At 40.6% G+C, this 23,711-nt stretch overlaps 1 protein-coding gene across 1 annotated transcript in view; it reads left to right on the top strand.

Moving 5' to 3' along the window:
* PDILT (protein disulfide isomerase-like, testis expressed) overlaps window positions 1-23,492 on the top strand; it is a 24,225-nt gene extending 733 nt beyond the window's left edge. Inside the window, exons 2-11 of the mRNA XM_010017258.1 lie at window positions 7,045-7,251; window positions 10,147-10,280; window positions 12,528-12,665; window positions 13,386-13,496; window positions 14,495-14,620; window positions 15,339-15,536; window positions 16,837-16,957; window positions 18,417-18,598; window positions 21,945-22,034; window positions 23,421-23,492. Coding sequence (XP_010015560.1) covers window positions 7,045-7,251; window positions 10,147-10,280; window positions 12,528-12,665; window positions 13,386-13,496; window positions 14,495-14,620; window positions 15,339-15,536; window positions 16,837-16,957; window positions 18,417-18,598; window positions 21,945-22,034; window positions 23,421-23,492 — 1,379 coding nt within the window. The remainder of the gene's footprint in view (window positions 1-7,044; window positions 7,252-10,146; window positions 10,281-12,527; window positions 12,666-13,385; window positions 13,497-14,494; window positions 14,621-15,338; window positions 15,537-16,836; window positions 16,958-18,416; window positions 18,599-21,944; window positions 22,035-23,420) is intronic.
* Window positions 23,493-23,711: the final 219 nt, after the last annotated feature.

The following is a 23,711-nucleotide window of genomic DNA, read 5'->3' as shown; positions in this document are numbered from 1 at the left end:
CTTTCCCTGAAATTAGCACTTGATTAGGTGGAGGCCAGTTTTTGGTTTTTCTATTAGGTTCTTTCCTCATAGTGGGTACTTTGAAGTAACTAACTTTGTTAGAAGATCTGAGCCTTACATTAAGTGTATCACAAAAGCAAAAGCCAAAAGGTATATTCTCGTATTGTTACCCATCTAAAAGCTCAGACACTGCGTAATTTCCGTCTTCATAAACATGGAGCTGTATTTCCCGGCAGTCTGGTAGCAGAAACACTTCAATCTGCACAAGTGTCCTGGGTTCAGCTGTAACAGTTATTTTTCTCTTTCTTACTGGCTGGGGGGGGGCGTGGTCTTTGACATTGTATGTTTTCAACTTTAGTCTGAAAACAATGCTGATAACACACTGAGGTTTTAGTTGTTGCTCAGTAATGTTTACTCTGCTCAAAGACTTTTCAGTCTCCCATGCTCTGCCAGTGAGGAGGGGCACAAGAAGCTGGGAGGAAGCAGAGACAGGACACCTGACCCAAACTAGCCAAAGGGGTATTCCATACCACAGCACGTCATGCCCAGTATATAAACTGCAGAGAGTTACCAGAAGGTGGGATGTGTTAACGGTGCTGTACCAGCATGGGAAAAAGTTTGAGCTCCAAACTTTGATTCAGCACTCTTATCTCATAATAGATAGGCTTAAGGCTAACACTCCAACACTTTCCCTTTTGCATACTATTACGTACTTACCAATCCCACAATATTTATCAGGAGAGGCCTGCTTTGATGTCTTCCGCCCGGTAACTCACAAGTCCTCCTAATGTCCTTCAGTTCCAACCTCACAGCGTCCCAGATCCGCCTTCTTTCAGGCAAGGTTTACTACAAAAATGTACGCTAACTTTCTGCCAAGCAGTATGAGGCTAACCCCTAGAGTCTGAGCAAAGTACACCGGGCAGGTACCCAGCATGGAAACAAAGTAGTGACCCAGAAATCTGCACTCTTCTGCCCTCATCCCAACTGCATTGTGCAATAAGAGTAGCTGAAGGGGCAGCATAAAGAGGGTGAGGAAAAAGAGGATCCAGCTTCTCTTTGGTTTTTGGGAAGGCCCAGGGAACAATGTGTGAAACCAGTGCAAGCAGCACATAGCAATGTGTCTACCCTCCTATATGGACGCAAGCACTGCTGCCTGCCCAGCTGAGTTACATGTCCTGCATGTTCTAGGAGGACCTAATCTAAACGTTCAACTGGAAATTGTCCTCTGCTGCAGTTTGTGGCATCTCCCTATCCATGTTAAACTGATCTAAATATCACACAAATGCCTACTAGCACAGGGAATATAGAGCACTTTCCACCAGCAGAGGAGAGATCTTACATCAGTGTTGCCTGCATGGGGGAGTTTTATGCTTTACACTATACATTAGCTGAATTTAAGTCCCTATGTTAACTTTCATTGCAAAATATTGTTGCTTTCAAAAAACCCAACAAACTCTAAAATCCCGAGCACTTCATAAATGTCTTCGTCATGGGGAAAATAATCTTTGTACACTTAAACCCACAAACACTAAAAGCACTGCTGTACACCACTGCAAACTGTAACCAGCTGAAGTCATGAATTACTCTGGTTTTCCCAGGGGAAGCAACTATCAGAACACAGTGAAGCACATCTGTTTCATTTCTCTTCAAAAGCCTTTTGTAAACCCTTCCAATTTTCTGTTGTCAGAAAGGTTTTCACAGGACTTTGCAACTGTCCCATAATTCTCCAATAGTCCTCAGATCTCCCAAACAGTACAGTGAATACCATTCACGTTTAAGGTTTTCCCAGGCCAGAGAGGCAGAAATAGCCCACAGTATGCTCCAGCCCAGAGGTAAAATACAGTGCATCAGCCCACATCAGCAACAGACCATACTGTGACTGAGAGGACACATGTTAAATGTAACCAAATGCACTATTTCTGCATAGAACTGTTACTCATTTTCACTGGCAATCTAATGGCTTTAACACTACAGACATCATAGGCATAGATAAAGATTACCATTTACTGGGAAGGTTAATGATGTCTAGGCTGGCTCTGGTATCTCCATTCATGGCAATATTTAAAGCCAGATTAGTCAAATAGCTGTCAAGATTGGTTTAGGTAACATTTCTTGCCTTAGGCCAGACAAACAATCTCTCTGAGTCCCTTACAGCTCAAGTTATATAAGCTTTTAACTTGGCTAATAGCGTATTTTGGGAAACACAAAATGGGTGCAGAGCACATGCTAATGCCACTTTCTCCTGCCTAGCAGAATAATTCAGGAAAAGGCCTAGACCTCAGCAAATGTTTGACTCCCCAGATCTCTGAGAATGCCTGCTCCTGTCCTTTCCAGTGAAGTTTACAGTTCCTAGATAAACATAGGGATAACCTAGGAACAAACACACAAGCCATGCAAACCTCGTGCTCTTGTTCCGTGTGCTAAGTGCACTCTCATTTATGGAAAAGTAGTGTTTACCTTTTCTAGCAAAACATTTACAAACCTAGTGAGGCACTGGGTCAGCCATAGGATTCCTGCAGCCCGTGACTAACAATCTGTGCCAATGACATTTAAGCGGTAAGATAAGGGTTAAAGACATTCATCTCCTTTTCAAGGGACAAAAGCTGAAGGTGATGTTATTGCGAGAAAAAAACCCAACAACCTACCAGCAATAAATTGCTCCCTATGTATAGATATGGAGGGATTCTAGAAAGCAGAGTGAGGGACATGACTGGTCTTAAACCAATTCTATAGATCAGATGATCAGCTCACTTACAAAGCCAACATCCAAAGCATACTCACTCCTGTGCTAAGAGCTGATTTCAGCATACAGCAGTCTCCTCACCACAGGAGATGAATGCAAACAGTTCAAAACCACCCAGAACAGGTATTTCTTACAACTAAGCTTACTGTAGGAACCTAGTGCAGTGTGAAAACCAGCGTAACGTGGGTGCCACATTCCTGTAGGCTTTCTCAGGAAGCTGTGTCAGTCTTGTAGGAATAAATCCTCTGAAAAGAGTCACTTAAATTGTTTGCTAAGTATGTGTGTAAAAATGAGCAGGGCAGTGGAAATGCATGTACAGACAGGCACAAGAGTCACTAGATGATGTTCTAGTTGCCTGTTGCACAGACTTACTGATTAACATGGGTCCCTTATGTAGATCTCTCTTACACGTGCTTATTTCATTGAATGCTTTGAGTAAGGATCCAAACTGTAGAATAATTCTCAAGGATCCAAACTGTAGAATAATCCTTGGTGTTTGCATAGCAGAGGATCTCAAGTGAACTGCAAACATCAGTTTGAAAGTACAGACGTCAGCACGGGAGAGAATGGGAGAATTCAAGGTTACACAAGAAAGTTTGCAACTGCAACAAGATTAACATCTCTCCAACTCTGGTATGTTAAACTTGAATCTGTTCTTCATCTCAGGAGTCTGCTACAGGGAAAATTATAGATCTCTAGTAAAACTGTAAAAGCAGCCTACACACAAGATGAAAAGTGGGACTGCTAAAATTACTTTCAGACCATAGCAGAAACTAATAGTGAGGAAATAAGTATTTCGCATGACAACAGGCATATTCACAATGACTGCAGCAATCACTAGACCATCAAAATAGACAGCAGAAAGAAATTTGAGGCCACTAGCAATTAGCTAAAGGAGGAACTTACCATGCTTTCATGTATGCTCACTTCAAGAATGCTTTAAACACATAAGTAAGTTTATGTTTCAGCAAAAATTTTCTCTGTCCACATTTCAATGTATTTTACTTCAGTAAGCTGCACTGAAAAAAGAAGAATCAACTTACTCAGGTTATTGATGTGCTCAAGACAAAGAGTCTCTCCAAACACAAGATTTCTGGTTCTCTTCCCACTTTTGTCATATCCATTTGACGTGGCTTCAGGCAAAATGTACTCTGACTGTCTAAAATAGAGATGACATGTAACGATACCCACCTTATTCTCGATCCTTATTCAGTCACGCTGTAAATTCTTCAGAGAAGTGGGACTGGTTTCTCACAAAACGTTTTATATTGCCTAGAACAAGACTGTTAGCAGCTTGAGCTGTAAAAATCAGCATTTTTGACAATCTGATTCCCTTTCAGTTTGTCAGGCTTCACTTTCAATGTACACAGGATTTCATTTTAACCTGGTTTGCTGGTTGACCATGGAAAACAAAACCAACAAAATATCCTTTATTACAGTTCATGAAACGGAAAATATGGCAATCCCATACCCAACACACTTTCTTCGTGGAATTAGGGTGTGTATAAGATTTGCTCAGTATGACCTTTAGAGGGAAGCGTTCTTAAAACAGTTCCTAAAATGAGGAAAACTACTTGTCAGGGAAGGTGCTGAAAACATGATGTTCTTCAGTGTGGGGCCTTCTCCTCACGAAGACAATATGCCAATACTGTCAGAGCAAAGTGGCTGCAGAAATGGTGCTACAGTCTCCCTCGTGCAAATGATTCAAAAAGGTGACTGGTTGCAGCTCAATTGTTATCAAAAAGAAAAGAAAGAGTAGAAATTCAAGAGGACACCCACAGGTGCTTTAAACTCTCCTAGTTCTGTGGTTCCTTTTAATTCTTCCCATATCTGAGCCAAAGAGCTTGAGCTGTTCTCAGACAGTGGACAATTTATTTTCAGGACCTTCTGTACCAATGATCAAATGGCAGAAATCTGTTAAAGAAGTCTTTTGGAGATTTGCATCTGTTTTGAAAAGGACACCTCACAAAACAGCAGTGACACAAGGTGGGAGAGCATCCAGTGATACTTTCAAAAGAGAGGTCAAAAACACTATCTAGGAAAACAGATTTAAAATTTCAGCAAACCCATGGCCCACCACCCATGCACATCTTCCCTCGTGACCTTGCCACCACCTCTGTTACCTCTCATCTGTGTCTGCCCTTGTATTCTGCTGGTGCTCAGCTCTCCTTGAGTCGAGCTCTGTGATGCTGCGTTAGCCTCAGCAGGTGCTTTCTCACCCCAGTGCCTGAAGCGATCGGTGTCAATAAAAATCTAAACCAGAGGAAACGACACAAAACTCAAAAAAAGGCTGCAAATAAAAGGAGTGATGATTTCCTGTGACATTCAAGTGACTTGAAAAATAAAGCACCTGGGAGGCAAACAGAGAATGAGTTGAATGAAAAGGAACTGATGGAAAGCTGAAGAGGAGCCTAATCACTCAGGAAAGGTGTGTGATGGATGTTTCCACATGCTTTTTAGGTAGTCAAGGAAAGAGTTTTTATCTGTCTGATGAGTAAGGCTGTTCACTCACTGAACTTCAGTCTCAGAGTTGCCAGATTAATGATAGTCTGATTTCTCCTGGTCTCTGGGTGCAATGAGCACTTTTTATGGGATAGAGTCATGCACTTTCCCTAGCTCCAGCCAGGAGCTACTACCTTTACCAACTCTCATTACCTAAGCATGCTAGTTACATTACCAATTAGTTACCTGCAACTCTGCTTATTCAGGTCATTCAGTGATAACAGATCATTCTTAAAGTATCTGTTTGTAATTGGATCCTAAAACCAGAATTTGCTTTGGACTGATGCCTTAAGGATCATTTACTTTTTTAGAGAAGCACCTTCTATTCACCACTATGGTATCTGAGTGCATCCTGAACAGACACTAAGTTTTGTTCTACCAACAGGAACCCCTTTTGGCACATTAACAGCTGGAGCAGCTGTTCCAGTGCTGGGGGTTCTGTGAGCCTAAGTCAAGATGGGTTTATATGTGACAGAATTGTTAGGGCCTATCACATCAGCATTTGGAGAAAATAACATTATTTAATGCTACTCTTCCCACTCCTTGTTGCAGCAGTTAGGTGGAAAAAGATGATTGATGGCTGGAATTCAGAGCAAGGATAATGATGAATAATGCAAGAAATGTAACTCAGCACTGAGTTAGATTAGTGGCTTTATCTTTCATTTATTAGAACTCATACAGAACTGTTCATTTGCTTTTTCGTTATAATTATGCTGGGCAATATCTTCACCAAGTAGGCTGTACAGAAATGCATTTGTAATTTTGTGAAAGAACAAAAGAGAGTTATTCTGTTAGATTTATGCTTTGACACATAGTTGTCAAAACGCAGTGTGTGTGCTTGTCTAAGTATGTATCTAAATGTGTGTATATACACACACAGGAACACACATAAATGTATGAAACTAACATTAATTGGATGTTTTTCACCTGTTCCTATTTGAAAAGTATATTGATGACACATAATCTTCCATGCAGAATCTAACGAAAAAGGTTTTGCTCTTTATAACAAAACAAATTCAACAAGTTAGGCTACCTCAATTTTAATCAAAAGAAAGCCGAATCCATTTTCTTTGCAAACCAAGTTGCAAAACTGTAAACCTCCAGACCTCTGCCTCTTACTTGATTTGAATGCAGAGCAGCTGATGTGTGACTAGTTTCTTTCTCTTATCCTTTTTTCACATTAATAGAACTTACAGCCCAAGGGCTACGACTAGGATGACCCTTCTCCTTCCTCTAAACACACAACTGCATTCTATGGTTTGAGCTACAGGAGGGCTGGCACACAGCACAACATGCAGAAATACTTCTCCAGTCTCTAAAAGACCATACTCTGTTGTTCTCCTTCTCCCACTGCCATCTCTTATCTGGAAAAGTAGTTTCTGCATCACAAAGGTTTGCCTCATTGAAGTGCTTACAAAAATGGTATCTAATCAGAGTCCTAATGTGAGCAATAACTAACTCTGTTCTTGACCTCCCTTTGATTCATACCCAGTATAATCAGTCAAACTACTTTCTAATTCCACATCATTTCTTCCCAACAGAAGAGTACTGACATCTTACTTGCTGGTCACTATGACTTGTCCAAGGACATGTAGAGTGGCGAAAAATCACCATCAATACAAAGAAGTAAAAACTAAAGATAACTTTTCCTTTACTTGAGTCATAAAAAACCTTATTCAACCCCTTATTCAATAAGCTACTGTAGCTTATTCGAGCTACAATATGACAGAAAAATCTCTACTAGGAAGCTTCATGCTGTGGCCTGTGTAACCCATTTGCTTTTGGTTGACCCTTTCCAGATGTTTCTTTATTTCAATCATCTCAGAATTTGTCTGAAGAATTTGCTGAGGCTGCGCAACAGCTTAAAACAGAAGCTCCAAGAATCCAATTTGGTAAAATTGATGTCACATACCAACCTGATTTGAGAAAAGAGTTTAATATTCAAGAGTTTCCTACTGTGAAATTTTTTGTGGATGGCAGCAGGGAAGATCCCATAGACTGCAAAGGTAAACTGTCTTATGCAGCGATAAGATAGTGATATGTAACAGCAGGATGTACCTATCTATTATGCTGATGAGAAGAAAAATACAGATACTCAGATAAAGAATATGCAAGGTAAAGAACTGGTTTTGCCCATGATTTAAAATATACAATCACCTCTGTACCAATGCAACAACTTTGATTTAAATCTTCCTGGTGTATAGCTGAACATGCTTTGCAATGTTTACTTCACACAGTCAAATTAACTGCTGGTGTAATTCCACCAAGTATGGAGAATCTCCACAGCAAGATGACTTACTCCCATCTACACAACAAACAAAAATAAATGAGTTATGCCAATCAACAATTTGGTCCCAAACCTGCTCCATTTGCACTTCTTCTAGTTCACTGGTAGCGTGCCTATGGCAATAGGCTGGAGCAATACTCTGTGCATATGACAATGAATCATGAATTCACTAAGTTCCTTAATACACTTCCCAGGTTCCTAGATATACTTCCTAAATTAATATACTTCCTACGTATACTTCCTAAGCCAAGGAAAATAATTTTGCAATTTAGCCATCAGAGGGAGCTCATATGTGGCTCAGGAAACCCATGGAATTATTTGAAGCCTTTTACAAAAAGTTATTAAGCAAAGACAACAGGACTGAACAATCCTGGGAAATCCAGGCCTTATGAAGAGTTTTTCTTTCACTGAAAGTATAAACAAGAAAGATTTTTTTTTATTTTTCCCTAAATTAATGAATTTTTTCAGAGTTGATAAAATGGTAGGACTTGGCCAAGCATCTGTTACTGTGCTCTGAGCAGATACAATTGTGTCACGGGTTTAATATAACCAACAAAAAAAGGAACCTTGAGTTTGTCTCCTGAGCCTGTACACAACCAAGTGCTCTGATTTCTTTAACTGCTGAGCCCCCTGTGGCTGCTGCTGCTGAAAGCTGATCTTCAGTATTTTTAGTAACTTGCTCCTCATTGCTATTGAATTTCTTACCAAGTTCCCACCATCTAGACTTGTGCAAACAGCAGCTTCTGCACAAATGCCACTGAAAGCGTGATTTGCCACACTAAACTTTTATTAGAGGTGCTGCTACATGAGAGCAAAAGCACCTACCTTCAGTCTTTGATTGTATCTATGGCATTGACAAGAAAACTTCTTTTAAACCAGTAAACCAATTTGACAGGTACGCTTGTGAGAACCAGCGAACACAGAGTATCACAGTCACCCTTCAGCAGAGAGCTGCTATTTAAGACACACTAGCAGGATGTTAGGAAACTGGCTTCTGCTCTGTGATTTGTACAAGACAGCATCAACCATTCAGAGCACATATACCACCAATAATGACTGAAATTACACTTTGTTGACTGGTAAATGCTTATGTACAACAACTAGTAAAATCTGACCTATGGCATATGACTTTTAAACCACTGATAATTGGTAACTGAAAATGTGCAGTGACTGCCCAATGACTTATCACACAGAGTATGCTATATGCTTCATACCACAGAAGAAACTTCAAGAAATTAACTCAAATAGTTCATGGCAGAGGGAGTTTATAAATGTTTGTCCTGCAATGGACACAGTGTGAGAGCCAAACCCTAGGCTTTGTAAAATCATCATTTACAAGTCCAAAGCCAGAATTTGGCTAGTAGAAACTAGCTACACAGGCTGTTTAAAGCAACTCAATAGAAAGATTGATCACATGAAAAATATGCTGTGGGGCTGTACCACTGACATAAGCTGTAAGACCTGCATTTAGATAGCAGAAGTCAAGCACTATGTGGCCACTAGATACTGCTGTATGCTTTGCTCTGCAGCCTATTCACCCCAGAGCAGATGCCTGACCGCTTCACCTTAAAAAAAATAGCATTTTAAACTAGTTGCAGTGCAGTCTGCTGCAAAATGACTTGATGGCAGTAAAATGGTCTGACTCAATTTTGATCTTGTCATATTGCTAAAATGCACAGTACCAGGACTTGCATCTTTGATAATCCACTTGTACTGTACATCTTGACTCTAGCACTTCACAGCATACAGACTTTTCCTTTTTCTTGTATATAACTTCCATTAACCCTTTTCTGGACTCAGCTCTGGTCCAACAAGGATATCATACTCACAGAAATGAAAGGGCTACTTTACAGGTGAGATTTTAATCTCCTGAGACTAAATTTATGGCTCCAATTCCTCTGAAAACATGATAGCTACAAACTTTAAAAGAAACTCAAGATCTCTAAAACTTCTGAAAGATTGAAGAGAATTTACCAAATAAACAGACTGTCATCTCTGATAGCAGTAATTTGGAACAATCCAGAATTATAGGATGACTTTGACACCTCAGCTTTGTTTCTTGTGTCTAAACTGAACAGCGAAGCTGCAGCACCCCAGAGGAATCTCTGAGCCTATCAGATCCCTTCTGCAGCACCAAAGGAACAATTTTGACACCTAATTTAATTGAAGAGACAGTTCAATAAAATCTGCAATTGGTTTGAAGTAATTTTGGATTAAACCTCAGGTCAATAGCTCTTTATAGCTGACTGTAATTTTGGGACACAGGAAATCTTGCTGAACAGGTTCTCTACTTGTCTAAATATCCTCATCTCTATTCTCCATATGTGATTAAGCAGCTAATTGGACATATGACCATTTACAGAGGTCCCAGAAAACACTGCACTGATCTACCATTGATCTTCTACAGTCAGCAATAGTTTAAACAATGACTAGAACTTCAGCTTGAATTGTGATGCCCCAGGCCCACCTTGAATCAGTTTTGACCCCAGTCCTAAGAAGCCCAAGTCCATTTGTATTCAGCTTCCTTCTGCACCCTCACTACCTCTACGCTGATTGTACAGAATTTTTTGTCATTCATTTTGACGGTTATTTCAACAATCTTTACCTTCCACAGGAGTCAGACAAGCCTCAGCCTTTATTACATGGGTGAAAAGAAGAACAGGACCTAGCGCTGTTTTAATCAACTCTACTGACCAGGCTGAAACCATCATAAATGCTGATGATTTGGCAGTGATTGGCTTTTTTAAGGTAATTCACTAGGAGATTCAAAAGGCTGGTTGTTGTTTCAACTTTGGGATATACTGCTTGCTATCATCACCAAATCCCAACACATCCAAAAGTCCCAGCACTTGCCTGAAACCTCCAGGCCCTCCGTTTTCTCTGCATTTTCTATTTGTTTTTATCTTTTTCACACTTCTAAACAAGCAGCACAGGCAGAGATAAGACCATCTTGCACCACAGCACTTTTCTCAGGCACCTAACAGAGACCAGCTTCTGAGAAGATAATGTGACAGCAGTGTTTGTACAGCTCTGGACAGAGCAGACTTTCCTATATCCTCAGAGAAAGGGCTTCTGCCAAACCATCGCAAATTTGGTGGCTGGGGGGAAGAGGGCAGAACTATTGATCTACCTATCCTTACTTAACTTCAACCTTTTCTTTGGAGAGACTCAACCCATTGTTGGTGTGGGTCATGCTACTACTGGAGCCTCCAAAAATTGCATAAAGTTGTAATCCCTGCCCAGAGTTGTAACTGAACTAGAAATCTAGGGTTACCTATCACTGCATTTCTATTCAAACCCAGTGTAAAATCACAGGCATGAACAGCTGTAGCTTGTTCTGGTGAAGGAATGTCCCCTTCCTGCTAAAGTCCATAAAAAAAAAAGCAGTAAATATTGTCTAACATACTGGAGTACCTTCTCTTCCTCTTCCCATATGATGATTTAAACAGCTTCAGGAAAACTCAGGGGGGCAGAGACAGCTCCATAAATATCAGGCTAACTGTGCGTTTTAGCTCCTGCCAGCTAGGAAATCTGCATAGATAGGAAGTCATAAAATATTTTACTGTGTATGACCCAACTCATATAGTCCTTTCTCAAGCAAATTGCTACTAATTTCCAGAGCAGAATAAGGTTTTTAAGATTTGGGGCTGAATGATACAGAACAACAGTCAAGTAGTGCAAAATAAATTTTAGCTGTCAAGGCAGGAAGTCAGAAGAGGGTAAAATAGGATTTTTTTTTTCCTGCTTTTCAACTTGTCCTTGAAATCTTTATCTGAAACATTCAATCAAGGATTTTCTATAACTAAAGAGACTTTTATTGTAGTATCTCTCTGCCTAGTTAAAAGCACAGTGTCTGGACTTACACCTCAGCTGATAAGGTCCCAAGTGTGCTGGGGTTACAGTGGACAGTCCAAGTCTTAGGGATGTGGAAAACAGGATTCATTACCAAAATTCCCCCTAGTAACAGAGCTAGTGAACACGTGCAGCATAGTAGGACAAACTGTGAAAATGCTCAGACTCCCCAGAATTTTGCTTTGCAGCAATCTGCTTGCAGCCATTTATAAAGGAAGGCAGTTTACCAGCGCTGGTCCAGACTGAGAAGCCCTTGCTATTGCAGTGATGCTGGATAGCTCCCTGAACCACGCTGATAACAGTTACTGTCTGCAGATGTGTTTGACTTCATGATTTCACTCTGAGGCTGAAATGACAATAGATGAGCATGAGTTAGGGCATGTCAGAAATTTAATGGGTGGAAGCCAACAAAATAGCATCCAAGTAAATAAAGAGCTGTATTTGGCCTTCTATTAGTCACAGATTGCTCACAAATGTGAGTGCCAGGATGTGCTGGGAGAACTCAGCATATAAATTACTATACATCTAGCATGAAATAATTGTCTGATTAAATCAGATCTGGAAGCACTGTTGCCTTTCATCGTGCTTATTTACTATTAGTGTGAGGGTGGACAGCACAGTGACTATTTGACAGATGTAGGAGTCAAGGTCCCTGCCTTGAAGAGCACTCAGTCAAAGCACCAAACACATCAGTCAGGTTCTTTTGCAAGCAGAGAGCCCTCCTCTCTAATCCATCACATCCTGCCGGTTGTACAGATGGGCTGCAGCAGGGGAGCTGCTGTTGGCATGATCCTTCCCCATCTGCAGAAGTCTTTGCAGAGCATGGAAACGCCAGGGGAGTGCTGGGCAGATGAGGTGAGTGCAAGAAGGACACAGGGAACCCTACACATCTATATTGACCCAAGCCAGCCAGCACTTGCTGGAAAGGTGAAGGCACTACCAGTGCCATAGCACTCCTAGGATCTCCCCTGTTGTAAAGATCTCCCCTTAGAGGTAATCATGGCAAGCTATACCCACTTTACAATTACACTCTCCTCTCTAGCTAACAAGCCTTTAGCAGCCTGCCTTGCTAGTAGCTCTCACTTCTACACATCCTAGCAGGATGCAGGGGACAGCCTTAATACATACTCTTTCTGGGACTAGGAACTTCACAGTGACAGTGTGGAAGTTTTCTGCGAGACGGCAAGAGATGTGCCAGAGATGCCTTTCGGGATGACAGCCAGTGAGGACGTCTGGGCTAACTACAGCATCCAAAAGAACACCCTTGTTGTGTTTAAGAAGGTAGGAGTACAAAAGCCTAGGAGGCAAGGTGCAGTAGCTGTCACAGCAGCTTTAGGCTATGGCAAGGCAGTTTGGGAATTTTTCAGGTTAAATAATTTCCTAGTTGAAATTCAAACAGCTTATCACAAAAAATATCACATGTACAGACAAGAGAGACACACAGAAGCAAACAGCAACCTTTGGACAACTGATATCTTCAGTAGGGTTGCCTATATTCAGGCTCTTAATTTATACTTAGGCATCTTGATAAAATACCTTTATTTTACAATCCACTTTCTAACCAACAGGTTCAGTGAGTTTTGCAGACATTCACCTCTTTTCCTTTGTGTTTATTTTGGCCAGGAATCTTTTCTTTCAATCCACAACAGAAGTGTCCAACAACAAGAATAAAACTACACAGAAGCAGCACCAACATTTAGGCTATGAATTAGTCAGACCTCGGATGTCCAGAGTGAGTGTATGTCACAGCATGTACAGAGAAAAGATCTTTGAGTATGTTAAGATTACCAAGCAAATTAAAACTGTCAGCTGTACCTTGAATTTTAGTTATAATCTTGTTCTGTAATCTAGCAGTGACGTTCTTTTTACAAGTTATGGAATTTCAGTTACTGAGGATCATAAAATAGCAAAGCTGAGAACAACATTTTAGAGTAAAGACAGCCTCTTTGCTGATGTAGTTGGTAAGGGCAACAACCTCACAAACTTTACTGTTTGTCCAAGGGAAAACCTGTGCATAATGAAGTGCTGGAAGATGGCAGACAGAACAAACTGGATCTAACAAGGCTAATCAAAACCTTTACCTTGGATTTGGTCACTGAATATAATCTTGAGGTATGTGTGTTTCATTGTATTAACAAAATCCACAGGAGAAAGACAGGGAAGACAAGAACCCATGCAGAAAAAGACTTCAGGAGCTATTCCGCTCCTTAGTGTTTGAGACTTTCATTTGCTTGTTTGACTAGACTAGCCCTAAACACACCTAGAAACACCAGTGGAACCCAACAGGCAGGTCTTGGTCTAATCCATGCCAAAGGATGCTTCCCTCTGGCAAGACGTTGCTTCTTAGAACAGAAGAGGAATGGCTGGCCAAACAGCAAAATTGCCTGAGTACACAAACACCTCCCTCCTGTGGAGCCAAAACAAAGGCCTGAGCTGCTTCTGCAGTAACTACATCGGGCTGGAGGTTGGAAGGTCTTCAACTCTTCCACTCCCATGTAGCAAACAGGTCCTCTTGGCCAAGACGAGGAAGAAAGAAGCCAGCAATAATTGTTGAAAGTGCAGACAGGAAGGGAAAGACATGGAAATCATGGTAATACCTGCTTGCCTGGGAGACATCCCACTGCCTATGATCATGGTGGGATGGCAAGAGAGAAAGGGCAGCTCTGTGCAGGGAAGGAGATGTAAGCTGCTGATGCCACCCAGAAATGAAGGAAGTACCCCAATCAGGTCCAGCTCCTGCAGCTGTTGCAGCTGGGCCTTCCTGGGTAACACTGCCTTTTACTTCCAGCACATCTTTAGCCTTCATTCTTCAGTGTGTGTCACACAGGAGGTCAGACTGGCAGATCACCACAGTCCCTTCTGACTGTAAAAATCTATGAATAAAAATGAGGTTTTCCCTGGAACAGATAAAACACTCAGCAGCTGCTGATTTTTCTCACTTCATCTTCTTTAAAACAATGAAAATCCAACAGTTATGGAAATGATTGGGAACTGAGTCCTTAAAAGCAAAATTTGCAATAGCATGACTAAATGATACTGATACGCTGAGCCTCTGATTCACTGTTCTGCTTACAAAGAGTGGAACAGATGTTGATTCTTTTGTTTCCCAGACATCTGTGAAGATTTTTGATGTCCCGGTTGAAAATCACATCCTGCTGTTCACCCCAACGAACTCAGAGACGGTTAGCGAGATTTCTGAAAACTACAAGTCTGCTGCTGCAGAATTTAGAGGGAAGGTTTGTAATGCTGAATTCCTGCTTTGCAAACATTAATGCCAAAAGATCAATGGAAAAATACTCACCAATGTTACTGGTAAAAGTATACTGCTGTCAGTCCATCTTTTAAGTCTACCAAATCATTTCAAAACAGTATCAGCAACTATTCCTTAAGTTTGTTAGGGTGACAAGCTGAAAAAGAGCCTTCATTTGAAAATTATTCTTTAAAATGCAACAATCACTCAAACCAATACTTAATTCCAGCTGCTCCCAATAAACTTGTTTCTGATTTTGCAAATATGACTTTGTAGGAGCAACTTCCAATCAAAGATAGTTTTAGCAAGGTTCTGACAATTTCTGCCACCATCACATTGGTAAAGACATTGGATTACAGGTGATTTAGCTCTTTTGTCCTGTTAAGATTTAGTAGACAGAGCAATAAAAGTTTTGAGGGATAATGTAGAAGTGTTACTAGAATAGGTGACAGCAAACCACTACAAATGACAGAGGGAAAAGCTTCATTCCTTTTGGCTGCTTTAGCACTTGTTATTAACTAGGATCAAGGTATGATGAAGTCCACAGAACTGCTGCTTGTTAAACTGAGACCAAACCACGGTTCTACACCATTCCTTGCATTTAATGTTAGATCCTAACCCACTGCCAAGCTCCATAGGCCATTTCTCTAAAATGGCTAAACCAAAGCTGGAAGACTCAACCAGATGCATGACTCTCTTATCAGATAATGTTTGTCTTGGTGGATACTAATGAACCAAGGAACGGACGAGTTTTTGAGTACTTTCGCATCAGGGAGGTTGACGTTCCTGCTGTGAGAATCCTAAATCTAACAAGTGAGGCAATGTACAAAATGCCTGCAGACGAGGTGACTTTGGAGAACCTGAAAGAATTCTGCCAGAGCTACCTAAATGGAAAAGCAAAGGTATGTCCATTACTAATAAGATGTCTCTTTACTACCCCAGCTAAAACACTGACAAATTTGCAAAACATCCTTTTTTAATGAGAGCAACGTGCTGTTCTGATCATCAGAATTAGTAATTTACTCTCCTTCTAAAGCATTCATCTACAGCTGCTGAGAGAGCTTTCTTCTGTATTTAAGTACTTATGCGGACTACAAATTTCTCCAGTCCTCCTATGTAAAAACTGGATAAATCATCTACGGTACAATATTTTAGTTGATTTCAGCTGATGTATTTTAGTGGTTTAAAAACTCAAACTCCCTCTGTCTTGATCTTGCCAATACTATAATAGAGCTATTAAATTCCCTTAGTTGGGAGAGATGCAAACAATGACTGCAACAGATTTTGAGGATTTTGAGAAGTTCAGTAAATAGAAAATTGAGTTTCAGAGTGGAGTAAGATTTGGTATTCGTTGTAAGCAAACTCAGAGTGAATTTGCACCAGGAGAATCATTCCCAATGGTAAATGCAGTATTTGTTATCATAATGAGGCATCATCCTCCACATTCACAGGAAAAATACATTAAAATGTTTTGTTTATTCAGTGCTCTTCAGGGTGATTTACTTTTGTTTCCATCATGAGGAGAAAAGATGATGTAGTCCATCTGACAGCAGGCAGAATTTAAGAGATTAGAGTAGCAGCTCCTGATTTTAATGTTGGAGGGGGGCAGAAGGACAGAAGAGGTGGGGATGTCACCTCTTTTTCCACCAAGATATACTTGAGTGACACACTCCCACCAGGGAAGAGCTTCCATGGAGAATGTGTGCCTTTCTACTACTGCGCTGGGGTGTAAAGGAAAGGAAATTGCCAGCTAATATACTGTAAATTGTAGGAGTTCTGTGAGGACTGTCATTGGTGGTGAAGGCACAGATTGAAGCAGTAATGCACACTGTCTTGTGTATTTTACGTCACTTTTGAAAGCCAACCACAGGTAAGCTTTTCAGTAGCCTAGCTTCTGAACACTGGGCAAAAAGAATTCAGTACAATGCATGCAAACGTGTTCCAAAGGGTCATTTTCAGACTGTGTACTATGGAGTCTGTATTCAAGAGAGAGACGAGTAATTCCGACTCCAATTACGCAGGGGTGAAGGGAGAGAAGGCAGTAGCACATGAAGGCTGGCTATAAATATATAAAAAAACCACACGCAGTAATAGTGCACATCAGGTAGAGACATGTCCCACTGGTCTCACAGTAACTTGAGCTAGAGTACAGTTCCTCAATGCTCCTTGTTCTTTCACAGAAGTGTTTCTGTTTCTGCTTAGCTACACCTCTCCAGTGAAGAAATTCCAGAGGACTGGGACAAGATGCCTGTCAAAGTGCTTGTTGGGAAGAATTTCAACAGGATTGTCTTTGATAAGACCAGAACTGTGTTTGTTATGTTTTGTAAGTGTTATTGTTGCATTCAGGTTTTAAGTTGCTTTAACTTGATCAATCAGAAGTGAAAAACAAAAGCTCATGCTTACATACTAAACTCATCTTCACACTTTACAGGAGCTGAGCTTAATGAATTTTTATTGTCTGATGAAAGCATCGAAGAAAAACGTGTCATATCTATGGAAACACTGTGATACCTTTGCTGACTTAGGGCTGTACTGAATAACACTAGATCCCTAAATAAATATTTGTCAAGGCCATATCAAATGTCAGTGTTGAAAGACAAAATGACACTAGAGCATCATGTTGTACAACAGAACATTACAGCGTTCTGTACAGCATGAGTCAGTCTGTCTTCCAAAGACAGAGGGAGAGCTAAACGAGATTGTCAGGTTATCATCGTCTAGGATTAAATTCCAGAGAGGAGTAACTGTTTCGCATATTGTAATGCCTTTTTGCTCCTCTTTCTGCAAGGGAAGTGGCTTTCCTGCTTGCCTCTTCCCAGCAAAAAAACAATGCCCTATCCCTGTACCAGTCAGCAGGGATTAGTTTGTGCCTTAACTACTTCAGTAGAGCAAACATACAGCATTGACATCAACAAGTAGCTGTATTACCTGGAATTCTAGAAGTTCTTAAAGGTAGTATGTTCCTGCAGTCCTCCTTGTTGGCTGCAGCCATGTCATTCATGCAAGTCATTTTTACATTGCAGTATCATGAATTGACTGATCTAGGCAAGAACTGAACCAAGTCTGCTGGAAATGAAAGGCTGATAAATAGGATGTAGTGTATTCAGGAAAGTACCCCAGATATTTTAATTCTATCCAAACTGAGTATGAGCACTATTCTCATGACTGAAGGATTGTGAACATGTTGTATGCTGTTTAAGGGGGTACTAGTTTCTCAGCAGTCTGCCTTTTTGCTATCCAGCATGCATACAGTGCTCAGAGTCAAAACACAACCATAGCTCAAACTCTTCCTTTTAAAGTAAATCTAGTATAGTTTATTAACATGGCAGGGGGGATGGAACTAGATGATCTTAAGGTCCTTTCCAACCCTAACTATTCTATGATTCTATGATTCTATGGTTAATTTTAGCATGCAGAAAGCATTTTGTGCTTCTGGCAAGCATTTCACCATGGGAATGATGCAGGACTTACTTGGGTTGCATTGGTCATCCGGCACATCCCTCCAGCAAAGTCATATGACAAGGGTTGTGTCTTTGTTATAGTCATAAAAAACTAAAGAGAGCTACGGCAGCACTGCTGTCAGAAATGCACTAGTGAATAGGTAGTAATCACTAAATGGAAACTCATGAAGCTCATGAAGAGTGAATGATTTCAAGTAGAGACTGACCACAACTAAAATCCAAACCCCTGTTAATTTTAAGGGCTAAATGTATCCCAGTGACCACACCAGCACATGCTCTCTGCCAGACTCTATCCTTCTACTTTTATTTTTAATTTTGCAGATGCCCCTTGGTCCTATGACTGCAAAAAACTCCTGCCAATCTGGGATGAATTAGGAAAGCGATATGAATGTCGCACTGATATAATCATTGCAAAGACAGACATCACAGCAAATGACATCCTGTCCATTGGATTAGCTCGCTATCCATTCTTCAGACTCTTTCCAGCTGGACCAGGCTACCAGGTGAGAAGTTGTTGGGGAAGAATGCGCAGACACAGCTGCACACTGGGGAGGGATGCATGTGTGTGTGTTTGCATGTGCCTGTAATGGCGAGTCCTTTAAGCAAGAAATCTTTGGTCCTTATCTACTCAACACTGGATTCATTGCTGTCACATACGTGATTTAGAGAAACCCTTCTGTTGTCTTTTCCTATATATGAGGCTGTGGCAAGAGCCCATGTATCATGTACTGACTCGGACCTACAAGTCATTACAGCTTTACATTCTGCTGTAGAACAACCTTCAATCTGTCTTTTGGGTTCGAGCAACATTCTCAACTTAGAGTGAATTTACAGATATCCCCTAATCACTGCAGTGCCCGCCTACTTCAAACCATGACTAGAGATGTATTGTCACGGAACTACCCTGCCACAGTTATTTCTGGAGCAGGTATGACTATAGCCTCTAAAATGCTGGTGCTACTCTTCTAATATCCTCTACATTTTCACAGAACCCAAATCCCAAACTTGCTTCTACACACTTATGCCAGTAATCTTCCTTCATTCCAGCACCACAGCCTCAATTGGGAATAAATATTTGTTGTCAAGACCAACGATCTTTACAATATGCTACATAACGCACCAGCTATGTTACACAGTAATCAGAAAACACTGCAGAAAGAGGCAAAGAAAAATACTAAATAGTTACATTCCTCCATCTACATAATCTAATTAAAAAGAAAATATCTTTGAAGCAAAAAAGAATAATTAAATGCTAAGACACTGTTATAATTAAGACATTACTAAACTTTTCATTTTTCTTCTTAGTCCAAAACTTAAATTAAATTCTAAGACATTTGCCCGTGTCCTCATTTGATCTTTGAGGGAGAGATTTTCCTCTCAGATGTGCATGCACAGCTCCTAATGAGTTGAACTGCAGTCCTGCACACTCACACCATGTTTAGTCTTTATGCAGGAAAGCAGGAACGCATTAAATGCTCATAATAAATGTCAGTTTGTCAGGAAATATCAGTAACAATTTTCACTAACTATTAAGGAGTTGTTTTATATACACAAATATCCCAAAATTAAAGAGCATTTGAAATCTCATGTTATTCCTTGTGACCATGGTTTTTATACCAGTTCCCTCAAGTTCAGGGATTTTAACTTGAGCATGTCTACCAGTGCAGAAATGTCTGACTCCAGCCTTCCTTCTTATGGCACTATATGAACAGCTGGCCACAGACAGACATCTTTACTCACTACAGGCAATCATAAATGATCTGAGACACACTGAAGCTATTAACACACAGTCAATGCAGCAGTCATATCCCACTCAACCTGCAGTTACACTGGGAATTCTCCAACATATACTTACTCTTTTCTGGAAGGTAACCAAAGTTGGAGCTCAGGATACAAATGTAGTATCCTGGGTTGCTGGGCATTATCCTGTGTTAAAGAGACTATACAAAGCACATAAAAATGCACACAAAGAAGTCTGAACCTGCTCCTGGTAAACCAAGGGAAATGTGGCTAACGTGACCTAAAGCTGTTTTCTAGAACTGGGTTAAGTTCTCTGGCCACCAGAGACGCTCTTACACCTCCTTAAAGGCAAAGCCATGTGCAGAACACATTATTACACAGTGCCCTCCAAGCCCTCTCACCTGATGAGATTGTCTTTGATACCATCCTTTGACCAGAAGTATCTGCTAGGTCTCCAGGCTATAAACTATCTGTGCACTGTCACTCTTAAGCCTGTATAAGAATAGGCTCAACTTTTCCTGAAGTTAATGACAAGTCACTCTCTCAATTTCAGTGGATGCAAAACTAGATGCACAACAACATTTTTAAATCAGGAGCCACTCCAGGTTAACTGGAGTTCAATGGAGTTGCATAAACTAAGACACCTAGATCTATAGTTGGGCATTTAAGCATGTGCCCAGTTTTCCAGAGCACTGAGCGTTTCTGTGCTGGGGAACAGTTATAGCCACAGCTGAAGGAACAAGAGAGTGAATCTAGTGAATTACATGGAGGAGTGACCAGGCATCATCTAAGCTCCACCTGTGAAGCTGATGAACAACTCCTCCACTGCATCATCCACTCCAAATTTAAGAAAAAAACATGTAGACTGATTTAAGATGATTCCATTTGTTTCTATGGATTAAGTGAGAAAAATAACATTTACATACTCTTACGCACAATTACTCTAATAAAAAGTGTTGACACAAACCCTCAGTAACCAGTGCAGGGATCAGCTGCTTCTCTGGCTTTATAGGACATCGGGCTTTGAGAGATTGCTGTTCCAGCCATCATGAGAGTCAATAAAAATCAAGGCTCATCTGAGAATATTAACCGCCTCTGGAAGAATCAAATAATCTTTCTCAAGAAACTTAAGCTTGCAAACATAAAAATGTAACTTCAAGGCCACCACACTTCTTATTACAAGAGAACACCTTACTGAATGGAACCATCAAACCTGTGTATACTTCTAGTGAATTTAACAGAGAATGGAGGTGTTTTGTTAACAGTCCTTTGAACTCTCAAGAATAAGAGTAACTAGCGTGAAGTAGCACAGCATTACTGGTCTCAGTGGGAGTAAGCGAGCTTAACATAAGTGAGAAGAGGTGTCTGCCTATTTCTAGATACACTCAGGTAACAGCAGACAATTCCCAGTGTAATACACACGAGCTTCTACAACTCTTTGTTAGTAGGCTTGTGCAAGATCCTTTCATACTTCCAGAGAGCAAAGGTATTTGGGGGGTAGAATGGTGGATCTTTAAAATACAATATGGTATTTAGACCTACTGAGAAAATTTAAAGCTCTAAACTGAAAGTGCTTCTTCCATTAAATTTTCTCAGAAGAAAATCCTTAGTAAACCCCCAACATAACATGAAGTATAAGAAAATGAATATCACTGCTCATCATCTTCTTGTTCTTTCAAGCTGTGCAACAGCTGGTGCTTCTGGATTGTATATTTCAAAGTTTTTTCAGAAACTCTATTTCCATTAAAATCTTTAGCCAGCACTGAATATCATGGCTGGACAGTTAAAAGACTCTGCTCTTCAAAGTATATTGCAAATGCTTACTGTTAAACACAAAAAGACACTGGTGTCTGGTATTGGTACTACACAATAATGGTTATGGTTTTGATACAAATTCTTTTCTTCTGAGGGACTTACATCTATTTCTTCTTCACACTTGAGTTTCAGATGACATTGGAACCTGCTGCGTGCCTCTGCCCTCGCTTTCTAAACGAAGCACAAAAGTCTAGAGTTTGGTCAGTCTAAAGAACCGAAATTCTGCATCTGATTATGGCATTATTTCCAGCATTTTGTGTACTGAGTTAATACTTAACCTTAAAACTCTTTCAGGAGGTGGCCTATGCTGGGGAGCACACCTTGGAGGCATTTTCTGAATTCTTAGAAGAACAAAGCAAGACAAAAGCAGAAGCAGAAGAGAAGGTAAGGCATTTGATCCAGACACTCACTGATCTGCTGTGTAATCCAAGGCACATTCACGCATTGTACAGGCATAGCTGAACTGCCTATAGCATAGCCATATGTATGGGCTTCAGCCACTGCTCCTGTCAATGCTTGGGTGGTTCTTACCAGCTCTTAGCTGGTTCCAAGCTGACTAGCTTGGCATGACCACACTAGCTGCAGTCATGTATCACTGCCTGGCAGGCATGCACCCCCTCACATCCTTGTTTTCACCACACAAAAACCTCTTCTCCCACTCTCATGTCATCACTGAATAACTACATTAACACTCTGATAGTAAGTACTGCATGGCAGAAAGGAATCTGCACCTTGACAGGTGTAAGCAAAACTTCATCAGGATTTTAGCTGTAAAAAGAAGCCCCACTTAAGTTAGTTTTAGCTATAGCTGGAGTGGTTCAAATATCCACTGCCTACCTCATCCTGCTGCATTCAGCACAGCTTCTTTTCATAAAGCAAGGGCACAGCGGAGAACAGATACTGTCCCCTCTCTTGGCAATCTGGTTATGATTATTGTCCAGTTCCTCAGCCTCTTCTCCTCCACTGTAAATCAGAACAGATAAGCATTAACTGCCCCAGATCACCCTGGGATGTCCCCCAATCCCAGATGCTTCACTGCAAAAAGACACACTTTATGTGATCAACATGATCAATCTCCACGTAGACAGCTGCAAGCAACAGAAAAAACTGATACGCACATGGAGACACTGTCCATCCAGCATAAGCATGGGCCCATTCTGCCTGGAAGTGAAGTAGATCCACAGGGTAGCAAAAATTACCACTAATGCTCTTTTCAGCTAGCAGGGAAACAGGTTTTAGTTTGCAAACTTACTTCCACCAGAGGCTTTGATTTGCTCCCGAATTCACTGCTCAAATAGGTGGTTACAAATGGATAGAAATGACAAAACTAATGTTGGGACACCTAAATCTGCAGTGAAGGATGAGACAGTGAGCTCTGCCCAGTCATAGCACAATTCTGTTTTCCAGTACTCAAAGTCTACATGCGGTGTCTGCCCCTGCTGCGCATTCTTTAGTGATGTGTTTGAAGTCCTACACACAGCCTTTTACGTATAATGTCCAAGCTGTGTATATTCCGCCATCTCTTCTTCATGCTTTATTTCACATTAAAGAATAAGTTAAAAGGTCAGTTTAACACATTAACACATTTCAGCAACAGCTGCACTACTTCTGACCTCATTAACAAGCCTTCGATTTCCTTGGTTGGATAGATGAAAATCTACATTTCACATAATCTTTTTTTTTGAGGGGAGGGTGGGGGGAAGCAAACAATTATTAGAGCAATTCTTTTTGTAATAAGCAGCTTAGCTCTTGCATTTCCTTTTCTAAAAGGATCCTTTGGGAGGAATCAAAGAGGACCTCAGCCAAAAAGAAACTGTAATAACGGAGAAAGAAGAACTTTAGTACAGAGGAAAAGCAAAATTGTGAGGATTGTGGGGAACCCTTCCTGGAAGGAACTCACTGGAAGAATGAATCATCTCAAGTGAACACAGAGCTGGACCAAAAAAATAAAAGTAAAGAATTCAGAATCAATGGCTCATTATTTGTAACCTCTCTTCTGAATCTAATTTAACTCCTACTTTTACTGGCATCAGTTGTAATCGGTTCTTAAAATATTGTCAA

The sequence above is a fragment of the Nestor notabilis genome, unplaced genomic scaffold (genome assembly GCF_000696875.1).
Source record: "Nestor notabilis isolate BGI_N333 unplaced genomic scaffold, ASM69687v1 scaffold11496, whole genome shotgun sequence".
Taxonomy (NCBI): domain Eukaryota; kingdom Metazoa; phylum Chordata; class Aves; order Psittaciformes; family Psittacidae; genus Nestor; species Nestor notabilis.
Note: the sequence above shows the minus strand (reverse complement) of the source record. Positions and strands in the feature narration are given on the sequence as shown.